Here is a 20,736-nt window from a genome sequence, read left to right as displayed (position 1 = left end):
CCATCTATATAATGAATAAATAATTAAAAACTAAAAATAAATTAAAAAAAACTAATTCAGTGGCTTAATTTTGAAATGTATGTAGTGTCTAAAGTTTTTACATACGTTACCGCATTATTTAATATTTCCACCTTTTTAGAAATAATGCATAATTAGCAAGGGGTTTCAAACTACTTAGAATAAGAAAAATTACGTGTGTTACGTGTGTGTTTGCTAATGTTTTATCACCTAATTAAATTAAAGCATACTAGAGTTTACGAAAAAGGCATTAAAAAGCAGAAAAACATTTTTAAATAATCCATGGAATAAGCGTTAGCTATATTTTTACTTACTCTGTGACTTAATGAATATTTATATGTTCGATACATAAACTCATATGAATAGAAATTAATAAAGACATTTTTATTGTTGTATTTTCAATTCTACTTTTTAAATATGTTTTCTTTTATAGGAAGAATGAAGAAATACATAAATTATGAATATATAATATATACATAAATACATTACATATAACTATATATCTGAATATATTGTTACGAATCTGCAATGCTGCTTCCCAGCATAGTTGGTTCCACCATCGGAAAGAATGTTTTACAGTCATCTGTACTTTCACGGAGTCCGGGGTCGCGTCGGAGGTTCCAGTGCTTGGCGACGAATTTGGCGACTTTGGCGCCAAAATAGATTATACCCGAAACATCGATAATTTTCCCGATCCGTTCAGTAGGAACCGAGATACTCCTTGAACTTTCCTGATTGGCTGAGAGGCTTCTAGCCCCGCTCTCTGAGACCTATAAAAGGAGGTGGCCGCGGCTGCCATAGGGTAGTAGTAGGAACCGACGTTAAAGAACTGGCCTTCCAGAGATAAGCGGGACAGCGACGGAGTGAAGCTAATACTGAACTAAGCTGTGTGCTACTGTCTGCAGTAGAATCTGTTGTATGCTGCTGTTTAGGCTGTTTTGTATGCTGCTGTGTATGCTGTTGTATGCTGCACGTCTCGGCTGAAGATAATCGCCTTCTGTGCTGTATATAGTTGTCGTCTTTGTGCTGTCCTGTGTGTCTTCGTGTAAATAAACTTCGTTGTTTTATTTTCCACTGCCGCCTGGTGATTGAGCGTTCTTTACACCATATAACCCCCACTATCCAAACGAACCCCGGAAATTTCGTAACAATATAATGTATTTTTACATAAATAAACAAAACATATTATTACACCATGTTATATAAGAAAAAATAAATACTATTGGTAAATATTTTTTCAAATCATGAAATATGGTATGCTGAATTTAAAATTAATCAAAGATTGATGCAAAATGTGAAATCAAATTCACATTGAAGGCAAATGTGTCTTTAGCATGAAGTTTATAAATTGTAGTGATAAAATAAATATTCAATATGTTTCAGTGTGATTATATTCCAATAATAAATTATTATAGGAATAATAGTAATTGTATGTAATTATGGTTTTAAATGTTTTGGTTGCTCCCGTTGCAATGGTCTGGCCTACAGATCGCCAAACCTAACATAACCTCAGATCACACGCATACAAGTAAAAGCATCCCTTATTCAGTAGAGAATATGACTTCTTTTTCCTAAGTAGCATTAGCATATAATATCTATTTGAGGAACAAAAAATATAAGTAGGGATTGCAATACCGGACCAATACTTCAATACCGGTATTCGGTATTTTTTAAATCTTAATACCGGGATACCGGTTTTAATACCGGTATTAGAAATTTTGGAAAAAGAAAGAAAACACAGGTGTTTCTTTTTTTTTATTTGCCAATCTTGTTAGTGAGTGTAAATATCACAAAAAATAATTTGCAACTTATAACTTATAACAGTATATAATCACAAAAAAGTAAAGAATCTTATTTATTTAAATCACAAAAAAAGTGTAAATATCACTATTCAGTTTGTGGTACTATTACAAATTTTTGAAATGTGATCTAAAAAAAACATAATGCATCAATTGTACTGTAATTAAGCCTGAAAAGTAATTTTGTGTAAAAATGACCAGGTGTCGAAAACGCTCTTTCGCATCTACGCTAGTTGGTAGTACTGTTAGCAATACGCGATATACTTTTTCCAAGTATTTACCTCTAAATCCTTCATCTTCAAATAAATCGATTTCTAGTCGGATGGTTTTGGATATAGCTAATTTCTGAATTGTATTTTGGTTCGTTGAATTTTTTTTATTTATCGCTAATTCTAATTTTTGTTCAAGAGACAATTCCTTTTCACTATCGACAGTAGTGACATCATAATCTTCGATAATTGAACCGAATTTTGTATGTGGATAGGTTTGTGGGGAAAAAATTTTAAGAAACTTTACTCTAACTTAACTAACTTAATCAGATTTGAATTGGTTCTTTTCTTTTCTTCTTTTCATTTTCATTTTTAAAATCATTAGAATTATGTAAATATCATAAGACATTTTCTATTTCAGTATACCTTTCTTCTGTGCGATTTTTCAATGTAATATATAATTCTTCAGATACTAATGTGTGCTCTTCTTTCATTGACTGCAACATGAAATTTATTGTTGCATTAGCTGTTAATAAATTTGAATCTCTCCGACATAATGCCTCAATAGTTAGTTTTATTGGAATTAGAGCTGATATAGTTCTGGATATTAAGTCGAATTCACTATCTGAAAAATTAATTTACAGGTTTAAGTCGATTATTGCTTTTTGGATTGGATTTCTCAGTTTCAAAAATCGTTCCATCATTAGGAGTAAACTGTTCCAACGTGTTTTAGAATCTAATATTAACATATATTCTGTTTTAATTTCAGTTAGTATATATTTTAATAATATATACTTTTTATAGGGGAACGTTTTAATATTTTAACAATTTTTCGAACTTTATAAATTGTAGGAAGCAATTCTTGATAGGTTAATATTTCATCCTCATTAGCAATATCTTCTTCAACAATTACATTGCCATTATCTTCATTGTCAATATCACTCTCACTCTTACTCTTTTCAAAGTTGGAATCCGAAGTGTCTATATCCACAGTATTTGGATTCTTCTGTTCTTTATATTTTTGGTATAATATATCTATTACTCCTAATTGAATTCCATGTCAATAGCACAACTGCTGATTTGCACCAATCAACTTTCCAACTTTTTTTATAATTGTTGCTCCATCAGTCGTTATGGATACAATATTTTCTTTCAGGGATCATCCATGTTTCACTAATTTAAATTTAAGCAATTAATTAAGCCATTCATTAGCTAATTAATTTCGCCCGTTAGGGAGACATAAAAACAAAAACGTATACTATATTGCTATGTTCGCGATACCTAAACATATAGTGGAGACAATTTAAAAAATTCTAGTAAATACCGAAAAACCGGTATTTAAACTTGTGAATACCGGTATTACAAAATTGTAGAAATGGTTCAAAATACCGGTATTCGGTATCCCAGTATACTGGTATTGCAATCCCTAATATAAGGTATCGTTACAGAAATGCTAAATTTCTTCTATTGGGGTCAGATTTTTTTATTTTTTTTTTATTTTGATAAATTTAGTTCTGCCTTGATCTGTTAAAAAATATATGTTCGATCAATGGTTAAAAATTGATACTCATATTTTCATGACGACATGAATTGTGTTAAGTCATGTTGATATACATTACATTCGTTTGGAAACAGATTCAAATTAAAGATTCTGGTTTGAATGTAAGATCAGGTACTTCAATTAATAAAAAAGAAAGAAAAATCTATACTTAGCCATTTTCTTTTCTAATTTTTATTAAATTTCATACTCCTTTTCTGAGATTTAAGTATTTCCTGAACATTAATTATACCTTTAAAGAAGAAAAAAAATACAAGGAATATACTTTGATCTATTTTTCTGTCACAGAAATTCTCGTTTTCAATTTATTACCAGAATTATAGGTATTGCAAGCATGGAATATTATGACAGTCAACTTCAATGACATGCCACTAACATATTTCATTTCGTAAAACATGTGGTTAAATGTCTTTCTCTTCACAAAGTATAAGTGAAGTCTCTTGAAAAATAAGAAAGAAAGGGAAATACGTCATTACGAATGCATTCTTTCTATGTAGATTTTCTGAAAGCGACAAAGACGTTGTAATTTGTTTTCCTAATTAATTTTATTGAAGGATATCTAATGGATTTATTATTTCAGAACAAATTATAGGCTCATTTGTAAGATAAAAGTAATTTTTGGTTTGTTTTTGTATTTAATGCTTGATGACTACTTTAATTCATGCTTTTTTTATACAATTATTTCTCCAATTTTCTAATATGTGTCACATAGGTATTATTTAAATAAAAAAATAAAATACTGACATATTATTAAAGTATCGGTTTAAATTGAAATATGGGGAGAATACGATACTTTCAAAGTCTTTGAAAGGAGAATACCGAATATCTAAAATGAATATTAAAACGGCTTAACAAAAATAAAATTCCAAAAAAATTTTGCTCTAAAGATTTTTATTAATGTTTTAAAATAAAACATTCAAATTAATATCAAAATGTGTGTGTTTTCTATAACCGAAGAGTTTAGAAACATTATATAAATAAAGAATAGTTTGCAATTGTTTATAATAAAAGAGTAAGTAATTGGACAATTTTCAGATCATGTCCCCAATTATTAGGCTGATTTTTATTGCCAAATATTTCTTTCTAAAATAATATTCATAGAAGCTAAAGTTATTTATAAACCGTATTTATTATAAAAATCTTTTATTTCGTTAAGATAGAAAGCATTTATAAACAGCCATTTGATTAACAGACGAACATAGCGTCTTTGAATTTGACGTTTCTTGTAAACAAACATGTTTAAAGCTAAAAACACTAACAACAATTTTAATTAAATTGCTACTGATAAAAATCCCAGATCACTTAAAAGGATTTTCTGTATTTAATATACTCCGATTCATTATCCTTAGCGCTAAAAAATATGATGAAAACGAAATCAATAAATTAATGTAATTTTCATTTAAACTATGCAAAAAATAGTAAATTAAATCAAATTACATAATTAAAAGCATCTTTATGTCTAAAAAGTAATTATTCGTTAATAATTATTTTATTCCTTAAACATTTTAGAAAGCAAACGATTTTTTTAGTCTGCACAAAAATGAAGCAACCGAATGAAAACCATTGATCTAATGAAAATCAAAACTGTCCGAAATTGGAACCCAAACGTATTTCAGTTTCAATTTTGAAAAATATCAATAACGAGTTTCTAAAAGAGATTTAAAATTATTTTTTCTTAAAAAATACGTTTCTACTTTAGAGACATTTTTATTTGGAGTATAACAAAATTAATCTGGAATATCATTTATATTACGATTTCATTCAAAAAAGAGCACTTTAACTTCTAAAGAAAGTCAACATTAATTAAAGATGAAAACATGCAAAGGAAAAACGGACATAAAATATATTAAATGTGACAGTTATAATCTATTTGATACGGTAGCTACTAATTTTATAATTTTTCATGCATGCTTTCTAATTAATTACTTCTAAAGAACTAAATGCTAATATTAAACAAGAAATTATTGCTAAAAGAGAAACTGAATCTTTAAAAATTGGGCTGCTACTTTCATTCAAAACTAATTAATTTTTAATAAATAAATGGAAGACTAATCTTTCTTCTAATTAACTTTAATTGAATGCGAAAACCAAAATGATATCAATAACATAAAAAGTCCCAAATCTTATATTACATACAATTCAGAATATAAATGGTAAGATAAGTTCTTTTGGATTTTTTTTTATCAATATAAAGTAATTGAATAGTATTTGAAATAAAGTATTTCTTAATTAGTTAATGTCTATATAAACTGAACTTATGTTTTAACGTAAAAACACTTTATTTAATTGAATCATATTTTATTTTAAATTCAAAATTCTATTCAATACTAGAAAAAAAATGAAAAACGAAAAAGGAAAAAATTCTCTATATATCATTTAAACTTTTTTTAGGTTCCTTTATGTTTAATTTCAAAAAGGCCAGTTTCTTAATCAAATCTAATAAATTTGATACTTGTATCTCTAAATTTGTTTGCGGTTTCTTTAAGTATGTTTTAATTGTAATTAATTAAAAAATCTCAAGAAAAAAAGCTAAATAAATATCATTATGTTTTTAAAATTGCTTTATAACATTGCATTTGGTATGCTTCTTTTTCAATTATAAAACAATACTAATAAAAGCGATGTAAATTTAAAAGTTGTTTTTACTCAAGTTTATATATAAAAAAGTTATCATAAAATATTCATAATTCATGGGGGATTACGATTTTATAATTTATTGTAATATGCGTGTTTTTCCTTTGCAAAAATTTCTGAAAATAACTTTTATTTTTCAAGAATGTTTTAAGTAAATGTTATATAAAACTATAAAATATCTTAGCAAAAATTAAAGAATCAGAAATATTAATCTATTTTATACCAATTACAATAATTTAGCGCGTGTTTTGTTGTAATAAAAAGCAATGGAATGAAATAACAATTTAAGTATGTATTGTAAAATTTTTGCCATTGCCCAGCCCTGTTTATAAAGTTTTTTTTCTGTCGCTTAACAAATGACTAAGTGAACCCATTCATGTGAACAAAACTTTATTTTTAACGAAATGTGATTGAGAGAAAATCACAATGAATTTCGTGATTTTATGACATGAAAATAATCCATTTATTTTCCAGGGGTGTTTTGAAGTTCTTATAGATTTTTGCATCATGATTTTGAGATATTTAGGGATTGCAATCTTGGATGTTAGATACTGTGTTTGGTATTACTTAAGAAATGTTGGATAAACCGTGATGAAAATGAAAACATAATTTTTTGGCATTTATTGAATTACAAAAGAAGAATACTTTAGAGTGATTCCTTTTATTTCTAAGATAATTGATCTAACTACAAATTTAATTGAGGAATTCACAATACAAACTCATATCTAAGTATAATAAATTTTGCCGAGTAATTTTTCTATATTCAGAACAAGTCTTTATGCCTACCTACGTATCTAAATCATCTCATGCATTCTGATATTTAATGATTAATATAAAGTGTTCATTTCTATGTTTCAACATATCAATTACTAAAGTGCTATGAAAAATAATGTAAAAAGATTTCAAATATAGAAAGAAGATGAATATGGAAAATGAAATACAATTTGAACACCCTATACTAAGAAATATATGCTTGAGTTAAGTAATACCTTTAACAGAAAAAATGATTATATAATAGATTGAGGGAACTGATACATAAAGTATAATAAATAAAGCAACAAAAAATCTGCAGAAAGTAAATTGGTTGATATGTATGTATTGATTATTTTTCAATAAAATATAAATTTGCAGACAATCACGAACATTTAGTTCTATATTTTAAATTAAATACGCTAAGAGAAACCAACAGGTGTGATCTCCCTGAAACTTTCTCGCATATTCTTCGCAGCGAACTCCTTGATTACTAAAGACCACTCTCTGACATTCTTAAAGATACTCCCGAGATACAGATCTCTTCGGCTTGAATCTAATATTTTTATTGAATATGAAGTGCAATTATGTAGTTTGGACGCCATTTTGTAAACAAATTGAAACGATAATTTGAAACGGAACTATAGACGTAGGCACAAGATACTATACCATATTTTATTGATTTTTAGTCATTGCACTCAAATACTTACGGAAATACAAACCGACAGACGGTCAATTGTTTGACAAATTTGGTTAAAAATTTCATAAGTAACTATAATTTAGATTCTAAACATCTACACCAAATTTCATCTATCAAACTTTCTACATTCTTTAGTTATTGAGTTCACGTGTACTTGAACAGGCAGGCAGACATGCTTCCTTTCAATGACCTTCGCTCTAAATTTGGTAAAAATCGAAAAATTTTGATTAATGACTGTATACCAAATCTTATCAATCTAGATTAAAGCTTTTTTTTTATTTAGCGTGCTTATAGACAGAGAGATATAAATAAAAAAAATGCACTTTTCGACTTCATGGGATGTTCGAAATTTAGAGAACTTCAAAATATCGAATTCAAATTTTTCAAGATTACAACATTTTTATATATATATATATATATATATATATATATTTGTATGAGAAATTGAAAAAAATCATGTGACAATATTTATATTAAAGTCCTTTTTATATTAGCTTTAATGGAATAAATGCTAAAAAGTGAATTACACTAAGCAGTTCATTATTTTTTTATATGAGTTTTTCCTATTTGTCCTCCATTTTTCCAATATTTGCCTCAAGCACAAATGAGAAAATAAATCATTCCTAAATCAATTCAGTAACTACTTTTATTCTTCTGTCTATTCAGATCATTTTTTTTTATTTTCTTTTTTCAATAGTTTAATTAACTTAGTATTTTAGTTAACATAGTAATATTTATAAAAAATCTAACATTAATAATTTTTAAATGTTTCTTTAATCTATTTCTACTTTTTTTTTTTGAAAAATGGTTTAAGAAAAGTTATTTCCCATGGGATTATCCCCTTTTCTTCATTCAGAATTTGTGAAAATAATTAAATAGATGTAAAAATATTATATTCGTGCACAAAAACATCTGCATTTCAGATAAAAAATGGATTTCTGGAATTTATTTAATCCTATCATACAAAAGATTGTTTTTCTATTATGAGATTTAATTACAATAGAAAGAAACATGCATACATTCTTTTACGTGTTCCCTTTTTTGTTTCAAGAAGAAAATTTCTACATTACTTTATTCATAAAGTTAAATTCATTGGAAGAGTTTTTCCAATAAATCATTATTAATATGCTCTGTTCGAGAGTTTCATTCTGTTAACGCAGCTTGTAATTGATGAACTTTTTGTTAAAGGAAGAGAAGATTCCTATTAGATCATAATAAAAAAAGAGCAAAATAAGTTACTCATTCTGAATTAGTTGTTTTATCCTTCGTTTCTTAAGGTGTACATAAAATTTATAATAAAATTAATCCGTATAATCACCTAGTTATAATTTCATCATATATTATATTTCCAACCAAGATGTTTTAAGATTTTTTTTTCAAATGTTTAACAATCACTTATAAAAATTTCTGGATGTGTTTTGAAATTAACATTTATCCACCACATTTTTCATTATAAATAGCTTTGCCAACTCTTCTATGTACTCAACTCATTTCACACACACACAAAAAAAAAAGCTTGCCTATGAGCTTATGTTTTATTCCAGGATTTAAAAGAGCAATTAAATGGAGATATAAAAAGGAAATGAAAATATACTATTCATTCATTCCTTTTTCTAAGAGACAATTTTAAAAATTAAAAGTGATATATTGTAGAATTCTAATGTTATAGTTTTAGTTCGTCACTTTGCCTTCGTATGGTTTGATTGCTTCAGCCAATAGATACTGTGAGTGAAGATTTTTATACCTATCAGTTCTCAGAAAAATGTCCAGTATAACAGGTGGTCAGTAACCATTTTGATATTGGATCTTTCAGAACTTTTTTGTTTTAAAAACATCTGTCTAAGTTTTATTTCTTATAAGTTTAAATTCTGCTATCATTTTCGATTCATAAATAATTAAAAGAAAAAAAAAACATCAAATTTTATTTCCACTCATATCCATCTAAAACTGATATGGAACGATCTACGCTCTAAGAGCGAGTGTGTGACGTGACCCAATGATATCATATGTTTGTGCGTCCTTCCTTAATTTATTTCATATAAACTCTTTATTATTTCATATGAACTCTTTATGACACCAGTTTATTTCCTTATTTTTTTAATGAATAATTTTCAAATTGACGAATTTCTCTAATAAATGCCAGTCTAAAAATATCTTAAAGGAAAAAGAAGAAACTTGTGGAAGTGGTCTTGTCAAATCTTCCTCGTATACCCTCTAAAAAAATACTATCCCTCTTCCCATATATAGAAGTGTTAACCAAGGGTAAGGCACGGTAAGGCACAAATACCTTGCATGGCTTTGGCAAATATTACGGAATACACATCTTCGGCGTGAATCTGAAATGCAAATATGTATTTTGGAAGTCATATTCGCTACCTATCGAAAGCAAAATGTGGTATGAAACTACAGTTATAGTTGTAATATCATGTACTGTATTTCAATGATTTAAGTCATAGCAGTAAATATTATTATACTTGCATACTTGTGTATAAATATATAGGCCAACATACGAGCAATATTTTAAAAGATTTGACTCAAATTTTGAGAAGAAAACATTCATTTTAAATGATAAACTATGCACCAAATTTAGTACGATTTGAATTATTTACGATTTGAAATATCGAATTTATTTGTATTATGACAGCCAGATGGGTTTCAATGGGTTCTTTCAATGAGTTTCATTCAAAATTTGATAGAAATCTGCACATTTATTTCAAAATTTGATAGAAATCTGCACATTTATTTCAAAATTTGATAGAAATCTGCACATTTATTGCAAATACAATATCTTAAATTGCATCCATCTAACCGAAACGGGGCCGCGGTGGCCTGGTGGTAAGGTCTTGTCTTCGGAACCGGAGAGTTTCAGGTTTGTGTCCTGATTCCACAGAAGAACCGTCGTGTAAGGGGGGTCTGTTGCACGTTAAATTCGTCCTGACCAAACGTACTCCCGCTGGTGTGGCTTGATGTAGAGAGGGGGGTGCCAACTCAGATGTCGTCTTCGTCATCTGACCGAGGTTCAAAATGACGAGGCCCGTCCCAAAATAGCCCTAGTATTGCTTTAAACGGGACGTTAATATAACGGAACTGATCTAACCAAAACTTTTTTTTTGAATTATCACTTTTTAGAGATAGACAGATAAACTTAATGCCATAAATATTTTTTTTCGAACTCATATGTGGCATTAGGTTTATGAAATATCGGAACGGTCAGAACAGCGGGGACAAAAAGATTCTCGTTGAATGGATTCTGCTCAACATTTGATAGAAAGCTAAAGTTTGACGTGAAGACCGTACACCAAATTTCAACCGCCGTGATCAAAGCCTTTGTCATGGATAGACAGAAAGAGAATTTTAAAGGATTTCTAACTTAGTGGGGTCTGATATTTGATGATTTGATGAAATCTCGATTTCGAATTTTTTGACGATTGCATTATTTTATAGTCCGTAGACGGGAAGTAAAAAAATGATATCCTTAAAATATTTCTTTTGAGCGAAATTACAAAGGAAATATCATATTGTTTTTTTCTTTAATGATAAATTAATATTTCAAATGAATATTAATGCCTATAGATACTTATTAAAGAGCTTAACTTACTTTTAAACCATCTGATTCCTTTGATGGGATATCCTCCGTAAGGGCATCGAATGACCAAGTCCTCGCCCGAGACAGCGGTCACATTTCTCATGGCTCGGACAAAGGGTGGACCGTATATATTGAGCCGAGCAGCGTGGAATGTGGTTCCGACATCATTCTCTCCCTGACACCTGTATTCACCACTGTCCTCCACCCTGGCTTCGGTGATGTTGAGAATGCTGGTGACGTGACCCATGTCACCGATCTTGTCCACTGTTGTCACACGGGGGCCTTGATCTATGGGAATGTCGTCCAGATACCATGTGATGCGAGGTATCGGATTCCCTGTTGTGACACACTTTAGGGAGATGGTGTCGCCGGAATGAGCCGTGTGTTCAGGAAAGGAAGATATCAAAATGGGGGGCACATCTGAAACAGAGAAATTTTATGATTTAATCAAGAAATGTCGAATGGAAAGGTACAATTATTAAAATCATATTTCACTGTAAAATTATTATGCAAAACAAAAACTATCTTACGACAATTTATATCCAAAAATTATTTTTTATGCATTCATGGAAATTCTAACGTTATAGAGCCGATTAATATATCGAAAATAAATAATAATGTTAAAAAGCTTTTATAATTAATTACAAACAGGAGCAAAAATAGGTTTCCGTTACATGGTATAGAATTTTATAGAAAACTCATTGGATTTAGAATTTTTTGAAAAATATCTTTACTGTTTTTTCACTTTATATCACTTTATTCGCTTATTGTTTTTTCAATTTATATTTCAAAAATATCTTTATTGTTTTTTCTAGAACCTAAAATTCTGTTACTGAAGTTGTAACAATTTTCACTAAATCTCCAAATGATCATAAAAGTGGAAATCTAAACTAAATTTCCCCATTTTTATTTATTAATGAATATATTTATTTATTATTTTTATTTGATAACTATTTAAAATTAGTTATCCATATATGAGTCGAAAGAATTTAAATCTTTCAATTCAACGTTTTGAATCTTTGACCCAAAGAAATGCATCATAAGAAGTGTACAGATATTTTTTTAAATAACATTTTGCTCATTGACAAGGTAAAATTTTATTTTCCAAGATTTTTAAATAAAACCAGCTTGAGTGATTTTGTCTAAGTGTTCTCGCAAACTAGCATAAAATTGCTATGTCCCGCTCTGCCCTTTGTAAAATTATGGACTTCAGCAAAGGGCATAAACTCCATGGTTGCTTAGGTTTCAAAGTGCAACAGATGAGACACGCCACAGATATTTTCAGAAAGCCACGTATGAGAGATTTGTGAAATAACATAAAGAAAATACGATAAAGAAACCGGTTATGATACATTATATACTGTATGACACTGGCAAAGAATTGTTACGGAAAACTCGTTACTGTGCTATCTTTTGAGTTTTTTTTTTCGGGGGGGGGCGGGGGGGTTGATCATGAAATATGGCTTATACACAAGTACCAGAAAAATGATTTTTCATTTTAGATGCACTTGTCTTGAACTTTTGAAACCAAATATGATACAAAATACGTCACAAAATCCTATTAAATTTCCTTCATTTAGGGCAGAGCATTTTTAAGTTATTGCTTCTATACGCATGCAAAAGTACAAACTGAAAGACGGCGAAGTCGAAGGACGTAAATTTTGTGCAAATTTATTATAACTGATAAACTTATGTACCAAAGTTTATTCATCTAGCTTTTACCGTTTGTCAGTTATCTGTATTCTTTTTCCGTTATTTTGTATTCGAAAATCCTCTAATTGGATTTCGTTCAAAATAAAATAGTAATCTGTATGTTTAAATTTGATAATAATCTGATTAAATTGGTGCACTAAATTTCAGTCTCTAGGTGAAAAGGTTTCTCTATTATCGTGTTCATACACAAACTGAAAGATAATGCAGCATGAAAACATAATTTCAAAAATACCCAAGGAAGTCTGAAATTTGATAAATCGTCAAAGTGCTGATTTTGATTTTTTTAAAGATTTCAATACTTTTTCTTTGTGTAATTAGTATATTAGAACACAATCTACTAAATTCTCTTTCTTACAGCTGGCTTATAGGTAAAATTCTTTTTCTTATAATAATACTTAATAGTAGTGAAGCAATATTAAAGATTCATATCAATATATTACAAATACAAATTATATATGCGCGTTATATACAACGTGTCCTGAAATAGGCTGACGATTTTCAAAAACACATAAAAGGAAAACGGTTAAGGATAAAAAATAATTCTTGTTGCAAATTCATCTTACAGGCAATAAATATTTCCTCCCAGGGTTTTGGTTTTAGCTCAAAAAGCTGTAGAAAGATGGCTCTACAAGTCCTGTTCATTGTTCTTTCGGCATGCGAATCGTCAAAATACGCAACATCAGAAGTTCGATTTCTTTCTATGGGATCACTTGAAGAATGCTGTGTGCTTGACAAATTCTCGAACATTTGAAAAACTTGAAGAAATAATCAGTGACGCATGCGCAACCATTCCATTGGCAACTTTCCAGACAATATGTACCAGTTTCGTCCTTCGATTACTACTTGTGATTGCGGCTGATGGTAGAAAATATTGTACTGTAATTTTCATTTATTAAAGAAATTAAAAAAAAACTATGATATCATTTTCAATTATTTGTTTATTTACATGTTTGCTGTTTGTAGCGCTATCTATCAACATCATTTTAAACTAAAACCACAAATAGTGTGTGTGTGTGTGGGGGGGGGGGGAATTATGTCCTGCCACAAAAATTTACTGCCAGATTTTTTTATTTATCTTTAACCGTTTTCCTGTTATGGATTTTTAGATGTCGTCAATCTATTTTAGGACATCCTGTATTTGGCAAAGTATTATTTTATCAATACATTCAGCTCCTAATTTTATGGAAGTTATGAATTTAACTGAAACTAAGTAAAGAAGTAAGTAAATCTCAAATAAGTGTCTAATGGAGGGTATAGCCACCATTGCAGATCAGTTTAAAAAAGAAAAAAAAGAAGAAGATGGAATTTCCAAACACCCTAAACACTTTGACAGTTGATTGACAAATGACTTTACTCTTGCCGTAGAAAAAAGTTTGGGAAATGTGTAAGAAAAGTCTCTGCCAATTCATCAATGACAGGGAATGCGTTCCTAAATTTCTTTCATATATCCGCGTACTTTCAGAGCATGTCAGTTTGGAAGAAAAGAAAGGGAATCTATTTAAGGCCGAACTTACAGCAAGCAAATCCATAAAAAATATATTTTGAAACGATGCATGTTAAAATCACGAACAATTAGATTTTACTGTTATTTTATGAACAGGTCTTGTATTTTTTTTTTTTTGTTCGTATTTCAAGAGCTTTAATTTATATATATAGCTGCATTTTTTATATTCCAAACTTCAGTAAAAAAACAAACTGAAAATTTTATTAGCTTGTTTTAATGAATATGTTTGTTTGTCAAAGAAGTCAAAATATAAAAAAAATGTAGTTTTCTGTAAATTATATATTTGGTTAATAAATAAAAATTAAGAATATTTTGAAGATTAAGAGGATTTATCTCAAGGAGTATTTTTTATCTACAATAAAAAAGGCATATTCTAGGGCAAGATTCACTGTCAATTTTGGAAATAATAATAATAAAAAAATATATTAATATTAAATGGACTTCACCATATTAAGCCATTGACTATTTTCCAACCTTATAAATTACAGATTTTGGGTGCTAATAACAGGCAATTAACAAGGAATAAAAAGTTATTTTTTTCAATTTAAAACGATAATATGTCATTCAAATAAATCATTAGAGGAATTCTATTCAAAAACTACATTTCAGCCTATAAGATATGCATAAAAAAGAACACAGAGATATTTTTAATAGCATTGTGTTTATTCATATTACTAAATTGTATTTTACCAAGTGTTTAAAACATTACTCGTTATGTTTTAAATTGAAGGAAAATGTCATTACATCTTTCAGAAGTGTAATTTCCTATACTGCTTAGGAATTTAGTTAATTTTTTGTAGTCAATTATTTATTTGAATTCATTAGAAATAATTTTTGTTAATTAATTTCTCACACAAAAAATTGTAAGTTATGCAATTTCGCTTCTCTTCAAAGTATATGAATAAAATGTAAAATTTGTAATTATTACATTTTTTGTCACTATGAAGTCCTTTATTTTTTTATTTATATTATTATTATTATATTTAAAAGCATTATTTATATTTACATATTATCATTTTCAATTAATTTTATGACAATCATTATAAAGAATATAAACAATTTCTTACATCTTCTGTATGAAAGAAACGCCTTTTTCTGAATTATTAAATAGCTGACTTAATTTAAAAACCTCAAGCCACAAACCGGCTACTCCAACTCGGCAGAAGACACACGAAAAAACTTTAATGCCTGGATCACCGCAACACTGGAGGGAACCGTGGTTGAGTCTTAAAGGCGATCACCGACCACGGTACAACCTTTCCCTAAGGATACTTAAGCATCTTCCCTTCATCGATGGGAGGAGTCAGATCCACACCTTTCCTTGTACCCAAAAGGGTGGCGAGAACCAATCACCATACTGGTAGCTTTTTATCTTCAATTAAGGAGGTGCCCCTCCGTGGGATGACATAATTTCAAAGAAAATTTAAGCAAATTATAAATTACAGATTTCTGCTTAATTAATATTGCTGCATTGAAAAAAGGCAGTAGATTCTCCATGGCCGAATGGCCATAGCACTGGTCTCTTAATCAAGAGATCGTAAGCTCAAATTCCGTTAGAGACAATGTGATTCACAGTCTGTGTAAATGTTTACTTCTTTGATTTTTTGTTTTCCTTTATTTCATGTTCCAGAAGATTCTGGACAATTCTTTAGTTTACCAGACAAGTGTCCTGGACTTTTCTTACTGTCTCCCGAAAATTATTCTGGAACTTTCCCTGTTAGTATAAAAGCATAAGATCTGTGATTCACTGTGTTCTCAGTTCAGTGTTGAGTAAATAAATTCGTTTAGCTCTGCTTCTTGTGTGTGTCATTGAGTTCTACACTAAAGAACCTACGTGACAATATACTTAATAATATATTTGATTCCTAGTTTAATCATTGCATTCAACCCCTTTTATTTACTGGCACTTGCATATTTAAACAATTTATTAATTTTAGGGAAGTTTTATCCTTTCTTAAGTAATGTTTATAAAATGGAATCTTGACAAAAAACCTTGATAGATAACTGACATAAAAATTAGTCAAAATTAAATCCGAAATGAAAGTTATATTATATATAGGTTATTTATAATTGCTTGTTTACTCAAACGTGAAATTCTTCGTGTTTGAGTAAACAACCAAATATACGACGAGAAACTGTCATCTCTGTTATTCACGGAAGATATATTTCCCCTTGATGAATTTTCCATTTTGATGATGATGTTGAACAAAAGTTTCCTTGCAATTCCAGAGAAATAATTACTGTTCCAATTCTCCAACTACTCTTGAAATGGAAAGGTGGAATTTAGGATCCAACTGATAAAGAGTTTCTATAGTTAACAAACTCTGTTGTTCTTCGAATTAAATGGAGCTCTACGAACATTCCGCTTGAAATAGAAGTACTTCCTAATGATTGAGCTATGGTAACTCTAAAGCAATACGGTACGGAATTTATTTTTGAAATGAGAGATATACGTAAATGTGTAAGATTTCATGTTATTAAAAAAACTGGCATTGACTATGAGTACAAATTCATGATTAATATCTTTAAAATTCATAAAATGCTAACATATAAACTAATTTATTAATGACATTATTAAATGGAAATCGAATGATAAAAAATCTTTAGTAAAACAAAGAATTTTTTAAATTCAAGTAAAATAAAAGAATACTTTTCAGAATAATAATAAAGAATATATAATACATTTTTCTTATTATTATCATATATTTCGCTTCAACTCTCCAAATGCCGGAGACGTATTTTTTTACATATCAAATATGCTTTCAAATGGGCAGAAACGTCTTATTTCGTTTTCTTCAGTTCCTTTCAAGATGAATTCAACCGGTTTTTCCCTACTTTGGCTTTTGTCTTTGAAAACAGCGCCCGTCTTTTTTTTTTTCTTTTTTTTTCTTTTTTTTTTTGCTTTCCCATCCCCCATTACAAAAGATGTATTTGACAGTATCGTATTAGAACACAAGTAAGCAGTCCGGATGGAACTAATTTGCGTTGACAAAGGAATTCCATATCTTGAAAAGGATTTCAATAGGAAGTGTTTTATGTTGCTTTCGGAATGGAAGAAGTTATTTTAATTTATTACCATTGATATAAAATTTTATACTTATTAAAAAAAAAAGCAAAACTTTTTTGAAGATATAATTATAGAAAGATATGGTTTAACATTGTTACAATATATCGATTGGCAGCAAAAAAATATGGTTCAACATTGTTAAAATATATCGATTGACAGTTAAAATATATCGATTGACAGTTAAAATATATCGATTACCTAAAATAAAGTAATAATAACAACAAAAATTGGCGTTTTTTTTTTCTTTTTTCAATTCCTACTATTAGTTCGCACTCTCCATAAATCTTGTTCAATATCTTGTTCAAATTTTCAATCGTTAATAAAATACTTTTTATTCCTCCACTCAAGTTCAAATACTTTTTTTTAACTTGTAGGGGATGACACTTGATGTTAAAATAGTTTTGCAAATATTGATTCATTAATTAAATTTAATTAATGTTTAATAATTTAAATAGAGTTTTATCAGTTTGTTATGATAACTGAAACCATGAGGCAGTAGCTCAATCGGTAAAATGCATTGTTTTGAGTATTTTCCACGTGAAGGTCAAGAATGCGAGATCAATTCTAGCAAAAATCAATAAGTTTTTGATACTTAATAATTTTTTTGATAATTATTTCATAAAAAGTACCTAAAATACAGTTTTCTTTGTTGATCTAAGAAGGAATTGAATTATTTTTTTATATTACTTGTTTCTCTTTTATATTAAAAAAATACGTTTCACTTTGCATGGAAATTCGTTTTTAACATAAATTCTTGTGTAGAAATTTCATTGGGTAAAATAGAAATGTGCATCTGCTAAGATCCCAAGAGGGTTTCGTTATATTTATATTTTAATATAAGAGTGGATAAATTTTCTCTATTCATAAACTTTTCTTTGCTTTACAGACACTGAATGAAGTACTAAAAGAAATTTCGAGTTTCTTTAATTAAGAAATTGGCTTTTCTTTCGAATCGAAATCATTTTAAATTGAGAAGAAATAATTTTCCAATAATCGTTTAATTTCTGTTTCCATAAATTCTTATTCCGACTTGATATAATATGGCTCTAAAGGTTTGCCAGTAATGGAGAATTATTCCTTTATGATGATAACTACATGCAAAAATTATAATCACATTAAGATTATTTGATAATTTTTAACTAATTTAATCAAATTTATTATAACACACGTTGATATGATAAACTAGGTAAGATTTATGTTCATTTCCTGAAAATATCACATTACAAAGCTTGCTCTAAGTTAAGATATCATTTCCATAGCAAAACTTTGCAGCGAAAGACACATTTTATGAACTTATTTAAAATTTAAAATTTCATTTAGTATTTTTATCCCGTGTCGAACACTTTTAGTTTTAAAATTGCACTTAAGAAAGAAAATGCACTTTGATAATTTGCAGTACGAAAATTGCAGACATTTGCCTACAAATAACGTACAATTGGATGAGTTTTTACCGTCATTTTCACAAAGTGAAAAACAAGTTACAATAAAAATCTATTGACAATATTTGTATGTTTCGTTTTATATTTTCTTTCTATTTTCCCTTTCAATCCTTTATCTTAAATACAAAGGATTTTCTTTTTAATTAATATAAGCTGAAATTCTAAAAAGAAAATATAAATAAAATTTAAAAGCCAAACGATGTAGATGTCGATAAACTTATTTTTTTCTTTTCTATATGCTTAGCATTATGCATCGAAACAAACACAACGGCAGATGAACTATAATTACTTAACAATTTTGTATTATTGAGATGGTGCTTGAAGAAATATTTTTCGCTATATAATAAATAATATTGACTTAAGCTGGAAACTGAGGCTCATAGCCAGATCGGAAAACCGGAAGCTTCAGTTAATTCAAGCTCTCTCAAACATGGACTTTGAAACTGCGTAATTTAACTTCAAATATGTTTTATGAAGATTCGACTTCTTTCGAGGGTGGCAAATTTTTTGGGAATTTCCAAATCTTCGATAATCTTTTTTTTTTTTTTTTTTTTTTAATTTTATAATGAACACATTATAATACATTATTTCATCTTATAAATCTAATCTCGAATTTTGAAGTAAAATTTAAGCCTTTTTTTTTTCTTCTTATTTCAAATTATTTGTAAGATTTATTCGTAAGCCATATGACGTACAACAACGAAATGTGGCATACGTATACATTCGAAGGTGGGAAAGTGCACCTTGGTGAGATTATTTGCTTTTAATTTTAATTAGAAACTAAGCAGATTCTTGATATTTTCCTGCGATAACTTTCGAAAGCTTTACTGAGCAAAAATAAATTTTGCACAGCTTCAAAATTTAGAGAATTCCCTTTTTAATGATGCCAATCAATAGTAGTGAACAATTTTGCTAATTGTTGGCATTTAAATAAATAATAATTTTTTTTTTTGCTAAATTTTTAAGAACAGATTAAATTGTTGCTCTGAAATTCAAATCCTTCTCATAGTTTCATCAAATACTTAATCGTGATATTTTCTTTTCATTGTTGAAAGCTAAAGAAGGACTCTATCTGGCATCTGTGTAGTTTACAAAACACATTAAAATTGAATATACAGTATCATGAAAGTTAATATATGTCTGAACGGGGAGACCTCGTCGTATGCTTGATGATCATTGGGTCACTGATTCGAAACCCTATACATATATATATACAATATCTCTGTTCTAGCTTTATTCCCTCTAGATATATCAATGTTCAAATGTCTTTCAATTGAGATGCTTCAGCGTTCTATAAGCTTTAGCTTAGAGAAAAGTAAGCTTAGATGTCGTCCTCGTCATCTGGTCATGATCCGAATTTTCGAGGTCAATTTTCAAAATAGCAGTAGTAATTTAAAAATGGAGAATTGATATTACTAAAATTAAAATTAGCAAATTCAAAAAAAGCCAAGAGTTATAATGATTTTTATGTTTTCGCTAATGATTCTAATTGCTCTTTATCAAAACATGAATTATATTTTTTTACAAAAACTTTACCAGAAATGTATGTGCACCGATACATTCTAAGATCACATATCAAATAGAATGCCGAAAAATAGTTTTTGCATGAACAAAATATATAAGAGAATATCGGTTACCGTTAAATGTCATTATTGTCTAATTGCAAAATTTTATCAATGTTCAAATGCCTATTGTTTAATATTGTGAATTCCAAAAAATATACTGTTCTATATAATTTGCCATTTACATCATGTTTGCA

General features: G+C 28.6%; 1 protein-coding gene across 2 annotated transcripts in view; it reads right to left on the bottom strand.

The window, feature by feature from the left end:
• The window catches only part of LOC129957478 (cell adhesion molecule DSCAM-like), a 538,584-nt gene that overhangs the window by 103,172 nt on the left and 414,676 nt on the right, over positions 1 to 20,736 (bottom strand). For both annotated transcript variants that reach the window (XM_056069803.1, XM_056069802.1), the window contains exon 8: positions 11,267 to 11,674. In XM_056069803.1, the coding sequence (XP_055925778.1) occupies positions 11,267 to 11,674 (408 nt within the window). The remainder of the gene's footprint in view (positions 1 to 11,266; positions 11,675 to 20,736) is intronic.

The sequence above is a fragment of the Argiope bruennichi genome, chromosome 11, assembly GCF_947563725.1.
Source record: "Argiope bruennichi chromosome 11, qqArgBrue1.1, whole genome shotgun sequence".
NCBI lineage: Eukaryota > Metazoa > Arthropoda > Arachnida > Araneae > Araneidae > Argiope > Argiope bruennichi.
This window is presented reverse-complemented; position numbering and strand designations above follow the sequence as displayed.